The 11050-nt window shown below is 41.8% G+C and overlaps 1 protein-coding gene across 1 annotated transcript; it reads left to right on the forward strand.

Annotated features, from left to right (window-relative positions):
* The first annotated feature begins 171 nt into the window (after positions 1–171).
* RPS21 (ribosomal protein S21) lies at positions 172–4411 on the forward strand. The gene is made up of 6 exons (XM_076352147.1): positions 172–255; positions 494–587; positions 1563–1626; positions 3384–3455; positions 4113–4168; positions 4349–4411. The coding sequence occupies exons 2-6, from the start codon at positions 538–540 to the stop codon at positions 4356–4358; spliced, it is 252 nt and encodes an 83-aa protein (XP_076208262.1). The 5' UTR covers positions 172–255; positions 494–537; the 3' UTR covers positions 4359–4411.
* Positions 4412–11050: the final 6639 nt, after the last annotated feature.

Raw genomic sequence — 11050 nt, forward strand, 5'->3', positions numbered from 1 at the left:
GATTCCCCCCCCCCCAGCCGGCGGGAGGAAGGCCGAGCGGCGGCGGCGCTGGAGCCCTTCTCCCGGGGCCGCCTCGGCGGAGTGGGGGCGTGGGGCGGGGAAGGCGGCGCCTCATGGCGACCGTTTAACTGACGTTTAACGGCCGCGCGCCCGCGCTGGTGACGTCGCGCCGCCAGGCCGGAAGCACTCCGCTCGCTCTCTGGCGTCTTTCCGCTTCCGCGCCCGTCCCTTCCTTTCCGCCGCGGCGCACGCGAGGTAGGAGCGGGGTCGCGCCGCTGCTGCGGAGGGAGCGCCCGGGGCGGCGGGGGGGTGCTCTTTCCTCGGTTTCTGGGCTGCCACGAGGCCGGGGGAGGGGGCGGCGCGCTCCGGGCCGGGCCGGGCCGGGCCGGGCCCGCTCCCCGCGGGGCTGGTCGGCTGTAGGGACCGGGCGTAGCGCTCTGCGCCAGCCAGGCCTTGCGGGGACGGCCCGTCAGCCCGGCCTTGCCTCTTCTAGGTATTACCGCTTGGTGCCCGTGCCTCAGCCGCCAGCCGAACGAGATGCAGAACGACGCCGGGGAGTTTGTGGACCTCTACGTCCCTCGGAAATGGTGAGCGGGTCCCTTCGGCGGCGGGGGTGCCGGTGGGGATGGCGGGTCTGCAGCGCGTTGCCCCGAGGAGCTGGGCCCTTGGCAGTGAACCGGGCCAGAGGCCGGTACCGTCTATGCAAAAGCAGGGGCCTTTTGTAGTAGCGAATATCTGTGGAGGGAAAAAAAAAAAAAAAATCCTTTTTGTCTCTGTTTTTGTATTTTTAAATATCTTATGTAAAATATGTGAAGCAAAGACTACAGTTGAAGGGAATACTGTGCATCTGCTGTTGCATGACTGCCAGCCTTCAGCGGCAGTGACAGCCCTTGTGTGGTTCAGTTCGGAAGCAGACGCGTGTTTGCAGTGCGCCGGTGTTTCTGCGCTACGAGCTCTCGTAGTGAACCCGTTAAGTAAACGCGTGTTGCCTGGGTAGCACATCTCAAGTACGATTTTGAGATTATCGTAAATGGACAGTGAGAAGCTTTTTGTAAATGTGTGTATTAAAAAAAAAAATCACTAAAAAATAAACCATTTGTATGCATTTTACTAGGTTTAAGTCAAATGTTTTTTACAACCTGTGATTTCTGAGGGTCGGCAACCTAAATGCCTTTTGATAGCTGTAATGGCTCCCAATGAAAAAGGCATAGAAGCTGCATTCTCATGAATTACCTTGATTGCTGTATTTTTTGCACTTTAGAAAAGAAAAACTTGATACTCTGTGTGTTTTGAAGGCCTGTGCTGCTGCGTGCACTGTATAGGGGTGAACTGGGCATACAAAAACCAAAGTGAAGGGATAGTTGGCAACTTAGCATGACGCTACCAAGTGAAAGTCTCCTTTAAATGTACTTAAAACTGCATTTTAATTTTCTGAGAAACTGTTATTGTCTAAACTTTTTGTGCAGCTTTAATTTGCATGTAGATTTGGCTTTAATAGTTTTTTTTCATTGTCACTGTCTGTTTCCTTTTGTTTAAATATATCTTGTTATTTTATTCCTTAGCTCTGCTAGCAACCGAATAATTGGTGCTAAGGATCATGCTTCTATTCAGATAAATATTTCTGAGGTAAGTTTCATAACAGAAGTATGTGACGAGCTACACCTTTACACTTTTGATAGAAGTTAAGGAATATAACAGCTTGTGATGCGTCTCCAAATAATTCACTAGAGACCGTATAAGGGCAGAGCTTGAGGGCTTTCAAACATCCAAGTATATTACTATGTCACCCCTGGTTATTTTTCAGCCTGTTGGAAAATATTCATTAGAGGGGATTTCACAAAGCTCTGTACAGTCTGTTCCAGTGCTTAACTGTTTGACTAAACACAACTTCCTAACTCTAGATATTTAGAGTTATAAATTAGGGAATTCCTTGTCCTGAAGGAAGGAAGGAGAAGAAATGCTTGTTTCTGGGAGATTCTTACCCCTTCTACCTTCACCTGTCTGTAAGAAAGTACCATTCTTCAGTCTGTCCTTGTGCACCCTGGTTTTTAACTTTTTATTCCTGTTGATCTTCTCTGTGCTTTTTCTAGTTTGTCCAAACTTTAAGAAAGATACAGTTTCCAGAGCAGAACTCTCTTTCTGTTCTACTTTGCTTAACTAAAATGCCATCTTCCATGTTCTGCTTGAATAATTTCTGTTAATACTTGACACTGCTGCTCTTGATAGGTGACAAATGAGATTGCTCCTGTTGGGGGTATTGTATGCTTAGAATTTTTCCTGAGGCATGCTGGTTATTTGTATTGACTTGGTATTGTACCTTTAGTTTTCTTTCTGTAACATAAGGAATTTGTTCTTGTCTAAGTTTAATTTCGTCTTCTCAAGGTAGCGTTACTGCGAATCCCTCCAAGCTTAACATATATGCTGAGAAAACCACAGTAGACCTTGACTCCTGCAGGAACCCAGTTAATGCACGTGGGCTCCAGTTAATTTAAACTCCTTTTAGCGTGGGGTTTTTTCCCATTTGTTTATTGGTACTCACCTTGCAGGAATTCTGTGGACACAATGTTCCTATAGCTTATGAGCTATATAGCTTGATTTATTCTTGAATGGGAGACCACAAGACTACATTCCTATATTTTTAAACAACTGAGTCTCTTGTGTTATCTGTCTGACTTAAGAAATCGTTTTTAAAAATGCTCTGTTTGCGATTTCCTGTAAATGTTAAGGCAAATACTTTTCTTGTTCTCTGCGTTTCATTCCTTCAGTGATCCCTACTTCTTGCTTTCAAAGGATCAGAGATTAGCAGAACTCAAAAACAAACTCACATGGTATTACAGGGTTCACTACGCTGTTTAATTTCATGATTTATATTGTTCAGTCTTTTTTCCTGTTAAATTTCTTAGCAACTGGAGGAAGTGAGACAATTTGTGTGTCTCAACTTGGGCATTTTTCTACCTGTGCAACAAGACTGTCCCCTTCCCCCCTTCACTTCAATTTTCCATAATACTGGCCTTAATTAAAAGAAACATGAAAAAATAACAAAGGCAGTAAAATCCTCAAGTAAACTTTACATTGAACTTTTTCATTTTTTTAGAACTCTAGCATTTTCTTCTTTTAGCTACCATTTTGTATTGTGTTCTTGTTATGCTGTGTGATCCATTAAATTTTATAGCTGCATTATGTAATTAACTATAAATTTGCTGTGAAAAGATATTCTATAGTTGTCTTTCTAACTTCAGTATTTGCCTTGGGTTTTTGTAGTTTGCTGAAAAATATTTGCAAAATTTCACAAGCAATTTTTATCTTTGAGTGCTAGGCAAGTGTGATGTAAGAGCATAAAGTTTTGTAAGAATCTCTATGGAGTAACTTACTTGTAATTACAGGTTGACAAGGTAACAGGCAGAGTAAATGGCCAGTTCAAAACGTATGCCATTTGTGGAGCAATTCGTAGAATGGTAAGTATTTTCTTGAGCTACAAAATGATTGTGCTTCTTTTTATATTGATTAGTAATGTTATATATTTATGTTTTGCCCTGAAAACGCAATGTGCCTTCAGCTCATTCTAGAGGGAGAGCTTTTGTGGGGATAATGAAGACACAGTGAAGACATGAACAAATTCACTTGCAAGAATCAGTTTCTTCTGTTTTTTTCCTCAATCCTTTGGTTTGTAGAATTACGTATGGGGGGGCGGGGGGTTAATTTTTTTTTAATCGCTGAAGGATGCAAGTGGATTTTTTTTCTTTTAAGAATGTGCCAAGCTACTAATACCTGGCTTTTATCTGTTTATGATTATTAAATATGATACTACCATGACTTAAATTTGTTAAACATGGTGTGAAGGTTCCTAGAGTTCCTCAGAAGTCTGCTTACCCAGAAATATATCTTGTTAATGCAAGTGTATATTTTATCAAGCTAAAACTACTTCTTATTCTAAAGGATGACAAATAATTTAACAGCTTGTTTTGAAAACGCTAATCTGTGTATATAAAATGTAGTGATCTGGAAAATGGTGTGCATTTCATTACCAGCATTAAATGCTGCAGCTGCCTCTCTTTTTAATGTGTATCAGCAGTTATTTGGTCACTTCAGAATCATCTTTTATTCTTTTAAAGGGTGAATCAGATGACTCCATTCTGCGTCTGGCAAAAAATGATGGAATTGTTTCCAAGTACGTATGTTTATCTTATCCTCTAACTCTTGCAGGGGTAACTTCTATACCCAAATCCAACTTTTAGGATGAAAATGTATACGCTGTGTTTATAGGATGATTACACAGTTAGTCAAAAATATTTACTCGAACTGTTGAAGCAAACTGGTTTGTAACAATGTTTGTTTCATTTTCTTCTAGGAACTTCTAACTGAAGAAACTCTGGTATGGAACATCTGATGTAAAATAAACAATTCGAACCTATATTGTGCTGTGTCTTTTGTTCAAGTCATAAACATTGGTGGATTTATTATAGCTAGTCTTAAAAGACTTAGAAATATGTGTCTTCAAAAGATATACAGATTCTGATTGTGAATTCTTAAAACAAATCTGCTTGTAAAGCAGTGCCAGAGTTGAAAATCAGGAATTTCCACTTCACTCTTGGTTCACTATCATCTTTCTTTTCCAGATTTAGTAAGTTTTGCGATTGTAGCTCAACTCCTTTTTTGATCTGTAATGGAACATTTTGCAATGTAGCAACTTAATTCAGCTTGCTGCTTTTTCACTGGAAAAACCAAGGGGATTCTTTTGGTTATGATATCAAAGTTTAGTGGGTTTTGTGCTGATAGAGGCTCACAATACTTGAGTGTGCCATTGACGCGCATTCTTTAAGTGAATTATTAAAACTGGAATTCATGGAAAACTGTCTTATCAGAAATACTTCTTGGCATGCTAGCAGATTGATTGCCATGTGAGAGAGACTTTTAAAAGTTTTACCTTTTTACTCTTATGTAAGACCTTGATGCTGAAAAGCAGGGAAATTAAGGAGATTTGGCAATATTTTAATAAATTACTTAATAGCCCTTTAAGGGCTAGGTAGACTTTCTACCTGCTGATGTGGTTTTTTTTAGCTATCTTACTAGCGGAATCGAGGGAGGATGCAAGCAGTTCGAATGATACTACATCTGCTGACATTGCCTCTCTTATCTGTCAGTTCCCTGTCTCTGGCTGATTGCCATCACTTCACGCTTCTGACGTAACACACACAAGTTTTTATAATGTAGTCAAAGAGTTGCTTCAAGGTTTTACCTGTTGTACTTCAGGTGTTTAGTTTTAATGTGAACCGGTTGGTTTTCTGATAACGTAAAGCTTCTGAAGCAGTTATTGTGAAAGAAAAATACTATTTGTTGGCTCAGACCACACTGATACTCAAACCACAAGCTTTGCTGAGTTACTGTCAGGCATTAACTTCAGATACTGGATCTACAATCGTCCTGACCTTGCAGTACTGTGTTCCGACACCTCTGAATTTGCTCCCACCTTGTATGCCAAAACATGCCAGAAATTGTTGTTTTATGGCTTTTTTTTTTTCTTCTTTCTTTGATCAGCTCTTCACATTCGGCTTTGGTATTGCATTTGGAAAGTGCTATGCTCAAGGTGCTATGAATGCTACTAATGAACCTTTGGGATCTCGCGTGTCATTCTACTAGGCCACAGTGCTTTCGGCAGTATTACGACTTTGTTACGTCATAACAGCGTTAAGCACTGTATTAAATTGCAAAAGCTTTCCACAATCTTTATTTTCCTATACTGGGCAGAAATTGAGAAACGGAATTGCAGGAAGTGCTAAGCTAGAAGCAACTGCTGGCACTAAGGTACGGGTATGAGAAAGGGGAAAGAATAGGTGTTTGGAGAAGAGCAGACGCTTCATACTTTTGTGTCTTAAAGTGCCCAGTTAAAATTATTGGCACCTCTATTGGAAAAAGAGATTTCTGACTTACTTTGGCTATAATTCCACAAGGACTTAAAAGCATGGTGTCCTTTCTAGTGGTATAACGTCCCTCAGATTTTTGTTTTGCAGGAGGGGTACAAGAAAAGGCTATATCCTTTCTTCCAGGTGCTGCTTTTGTGTTGGTAGATTTTGTTTGCACACAGCAGGTTTATTTGTCAGCTGGTGCTTATCACTTAAATAGAACGTCATCTATGTTTTTGGTAGTTTTAAAATATGCCAGCGTGATGTGACTAGTACTGAAAACTTCCATTGTCGGCCGCATTTTACCAATTTCATAATATCTACAACTATACGCAGACTGTCCTTCAAATCACGCGTTCTGATCAGCACATTCTCAAGAATTACTGAGAGAGGTTATATCCAGAGCACACCGTGTTTGCTCCTGTGTGATCATCTCTAGGACAATCTTTGCAGTTGTCTTTACTCAAATCTCTGCATATGCCCCCTCTCAAAGTTTTCTCAAGTGATAGAAACTGTTTTGGTGATGCTTTCCTGTTTATGCTGTAAGCTGTCTCCATGTAGAGCTGGTTACCACGTGGCTTATTTCTGACTTCTTTGCAAGTTACTGTGGATGCATGTGGGTGTGGGAAACTTAAGCCTCAGGCTTCTCTCAGGAGAGCCTGGAATAGGGATGCTATCGCCTCTGAACTAAGAAGGAGGATGGCTGGACTACCCAAGTGTAGTATCTTTCTCCTTATCTGTATTTTTCTTACTTCTCAGACATGTCACAATGCAGCATATTTCTTTGGAAGATCCTGTCTTGACACCACGGATATCTATTGAATCTAAGCATAGCGAATCAGGCCATGTTAATGTGTAGTTGCAGTGTGATGTGGTTTTTTAATTTGAATCGGCTGTTTTTCAAATCATAAAGTGAATTAGGATTTCAAGTGTAAGCCACTGTATAGCTATAATGATATTATATATAGATATAATGATATTATATTCTGATAGACAGAATGTGCAACCAAAGATGTTTTAGTTTATAGCTATGCTAAAAAGGGCTAACAGCCCTATCAGTCTTCCCACTGATAATGCTTGAATTTACTAGTTCTCCTCCAAGCTGATAGACCTTTTAGAAGATAAACTTCTGGATATTTCAAGTAAGGGGGAATTCAGCTAAAAAGACCAAAAAAAGGCTTTATGTTGAATTCATGTTGAACTTCATAATACAGAAAGCATGCAAGAGAGATACCTTTTAAATACCACAAGCAGGGGGAAAAAAAAAAAAGAACCCACACTTTTATTTTTGAGCTATTTTCTTCTGACATCTAAGTCAACCATGAAAGATGCATTAAAAAAAAAGGGGGGGGGGACGGGGACGAGGACTGTTAGTCATGATTCTCCTGGAAATAATTCATTTTTCCAGCAGATAAATCTCTGAAAACACTTTCTGGAAAGACAAATACAGTCTCCAAACTGGAGAGATTTTGGCTTGGCTTATGTCCAATCCTCATTACTTTCCTTTGTACACAGTAAAAGGAGATAAGTTTTAATTGGACTTGATGTTTCTTTCTGACATATCTTAAATTAGCTGCTTCTGCCTTGGCATTAGGGTAGAACTTTAAATTAAACCAGTAACTGTTTACTGCTGATAAAAGCCTAGTTTACCAAAGAGTTTAAATATTGTTGACTTGCTTCTAATCCCTTGGGACTCTGGGGATTTCAGTGGAATTCCTCCATAAGGCAAAGTGAACCAGCAGCTTAAAAGTTCAAGATGAACTTGAGGTCTCTCAGATGTCTTTTTAAGCAATAAAACTCCGTTAGCATACAGCTATACCAAATTTACACTTCTGTATTGATTAAGTATTTAAGAATTATGTTGTAATTTAAAACTTTCTTTGCTTTGTAATGCTGATTGTTGCTGTTTATTTTTCAGAATTTTAAAAAATTGAAACAAATTACTTTTTCATTAATTTCTTGTCAAAATAAGCTTATGAAATGTTATGGTGCCATATCCTAAAACCTAGTTCAATTGGAAATGGATTAGTGCTGTGCCAAAGGCTTCCTGAAGTTCACACCATCTTCACCAGCGAGACTGCATAGGACATGAGGTCTTACAAAAATTTATGCAGAATCCTAACAAGGGAAGACATGTGTCCCTTTAAAAGTCAATTTTGAGTTGCATTTTCTAGTATTGTGATGTCAAATGTTCTTTGTTTTCCTGGGACAGGAATAGTTCAGATCTTCTAGAGCCATGAAAGGGAATGAACTGTACTTGTACTGTACAAGATGGACAGAGTTGCCCTTACATGGTTACATTGCACCAAGTGGTGAAATTCTTTTCTGTTACTTACAAGGACTTGGCAGTGGCATCCTAAAGACATCTGATTTAACTGGGGCTATTTTAGTGTCTTTAGCCAAAATTTTGCTGCTCAGACAAGAGCCTATCTACTCCTTAAAACACCTGTTTTTTTGGTAGGAGCTTGTAGATGTCTCATAATACTGATTTTTCTTTTAAGCCTTGACATCCTTTTAATGAACTACATGGTGTTGAAAAGCTGCTTTAGTCAACCTCAGCTGTAAGCGTGTTGTGATCAGAGGTCCAGGGTTAGGAGGCCACTGCATCTTCTGTTGCTGGGGGCACAGAATTAGCAGCTTTGCTAACATCACCCTTGCTTGCAAGGTGCCAAACAGGCAAAACGCTGCCAAGGCTGGGAGAAGACAAGAGGCAACGTGCTTCCCTGGCATTGCTTGTGCTTCACTGCAGAAAGGAGCACTGTGACTCAGAAGAGAAATAAAAAAGGCCAAGAGTGTCTTTCGCCTTCGTGTATATCCCTTACTGCTGCTCTCTGCTTCCTGGCTCAAGCTCCCAAGGAGAGTGTGGAGCAGAGGCTGTCCCACTAGTGCTCCCTACAGAAAGGAAGCTGGGACAGCTTGCGAGGGATATAGTTTGTTTTCCTAAAGCATGCAGGGATGCTGGAGGCTGCTGAAAGCCTACCTAGAGGACTGAGCTAAACTGTTACACTAGACTTGGCAGCAGTTTTGTTTTTCAGTTGGATGTTAGTGAGAGCTGTCTATTCCCATCTCCTGTTTTGTTGAGTTGCTGTCACTCTTAGTGATACACAGAGATAAAAACCCCTCTGCTGCAAATATTACTTTGAACAGGTTAAGGGAGGTTTTGATTTCAGTTAATTCATTCATGACCATTTGCGTTGAGGCATCCCAGGGGAGGCAGCTTCCCCATACGTACGTTGGACTAATCAGCCAGGGAAAAAACGTAGAAAACTAATATGGCATTTTTTTCCTGCTGGGAAATACACTATTGTTTAACATCGGACAGGAGTTCTCCTTGACTAAATCCTCAGTAGGAACTGCAGGTACTGAGATTTAAAGAATTAAGAACAATTAATAAGGTAAATGTGGGATTTCTTTTAATGTATTATGATGAAAAAGGTATTATTTTAACATCTATTCTTAGATAGCTGATAGCGAGTAAAACAAATGTGTCCAGGCTGAACCAAGCATATTATAATGCATTGTACATACCCGAGCTTTAGTCTGTTAATAAATCCTGTTCCGTGGTTTCTTTCTACTGGACTGTGACTGTGAAGAAAAGCAGATACATGCCTCTTCCGCTGAGGCTTCGGGACCCTCAGTTTGGGAGCAGAACGTTAGCTGATTTTTGCAGTCCTGTGGTGGGTTGACCATGGCCGGCTGCCACTAAAACGGAGTTGGATGGTGAGAAACCCCTACCGCGCCCTTTTCCTAGGCTCAGCTTCAGGGGAACGCCCGCTCTGGTGCCTGGAGCTCCCCGTCCTTCCCCGGCCGCAGTGCTCGCAGGGCTGTCTCTCTCAATTTATTTTTTTTACCTCACCCATTTTGCCCGTTCTTACACACGTTTTCCCAGCCATGCCCCCAGCATTGCTGAGGGGCTCAGCTGTGCCCTGTGGTGGGGCGGCTGGAGCCGGCCGGAACCGGCTGCATCCGGCATGAGGCAGCCCTGCTTCTCCTCACAGAGGCCCTCCTGCCGACGCATGGGCACCCACACCCGCCACAACTCTCGTCCCGATCAAAAGGTAGTTAAAATAAAAGCATTTGGTGCCACAACTGGTGATGGGCTTCAGCAACGCCTCATTTTTGTGTTGCGCTTCTCCTGCGGCAGATCTCCACCAGTTTTGTGGGGACATATGTATATTCATCCATGTTGCGCACCTGGGAAAGCGATGGCACTCGGCAAGTGAGGTATGGCCATCTGTCAGACATCTGATAGTGCCAGGATTAAAATACAGATCTGGGGAGTCCCAGAGCTGTACATATATTACCTGTTAACCCACAGCAGATGTTCTTCTGAGAGGATGGAGGATGATCCTTGTGCAGGGAGGCCAGGCTTGCTGGGTGTCGATTGGGGATTGAAAGGGATGGAAGTAAAAGTCAGCTTTGCATTTTGATGAGACGACTGTAAGCTGTGCGCTAGGACAGGCCACATACATCAAAATTAAGCTGTTGCTTATCTGGCTGTAAATGCAACAATCTTTTCACTGCTTTCATAGGGCACCAGAGTCCTGAGAAGCACCTTGATCCATCTATCGATGCATACCAAAAGACAATGCACTGGCGTCGTGGTGTGAAGTTACTCAGACTGTTGCCCACTCTCATGAGTTGCAGTGCCTGTCAGGTAAGTAAGGTTGAGCAAAAATGCGAAGATACTGCGTGTTTTATTTCACAAAACAGCGTTTTCATAAAGTGTTTAGCACAACTCTATTTGGGTTGCTCATTGAGCCGGGAAATGTGATAGTTCATGCTCTAGGCAAAGTGTTTCAAATGTCTGAGGCTGAATAAAAATAGCACTTCAAAATAAATTGGGTAGTGCACTGGGGAGGTGGCAGAGATCATTGCTTGCAGCTTGTCCCTGGTTCATTCAGTTCTTTCCTCTACAAGGGCTAGAAAGGCTGGGGATTTAATTCTCCCTTTGACTAGTTTGAGGCTAAAAGAAAGGGATTTACACGCCTGATTTCTGTTCTGGCCAATGGAGCCATGCTCACAGCAAACTCCCTCTGCATTCCTGGGAAAATGGGGTCATTTGTGCCGGATCACTCAGCCAAGCGCACAAGCTGGATCTGTGACTGTACAGCCCACAAGCTGGCTGTGCTGAGGAAATAACAACCTTA

This window comes from Aptenodytes patagonicus, chromosome 14 (assembly GCF_965638725.1).
Source record: "Aptenodytes patagonicus chromosome 14, bAptPat1.pri.cur, whole genome shotgun sequence".
In the NCBI taxonomy this organism is placed as follows: domain Eukaryota; kingdom Metazoa; phylum Chordata; class Aves; order Sphenisciformes; family Spheniscidae; genus Aptenodytes; species Aptenodytes patagonicus.

What these genes read in the sequence shown, in the direction of transcription:
- RPS21 (XM_076352147.1), top strand. Translation starts at nt 538, where the DNA reads ATGCAGAACGACGCCGGGGAGTTTGTGGACCTCTACGTCCCTCGGAAA. An exon ending in CTCTACGTCCCTCGGAAATG is followed by an intron (nt 588 to 1,562) that starts GTGAGCGGGTCC and finishes TTTATTCCTTAG; the next exon opens with CTCTGCTAGCAACCGAATAA. An exon ending in GTGGAGCAATTCGTAGAATG is followed by an intron (nt 3,456 to 4,112) that starts GTAAGTATTTTC and finishes ATTCTTTTAAAG; the next exon opens with GGTGAATCAGATGACTCCAT.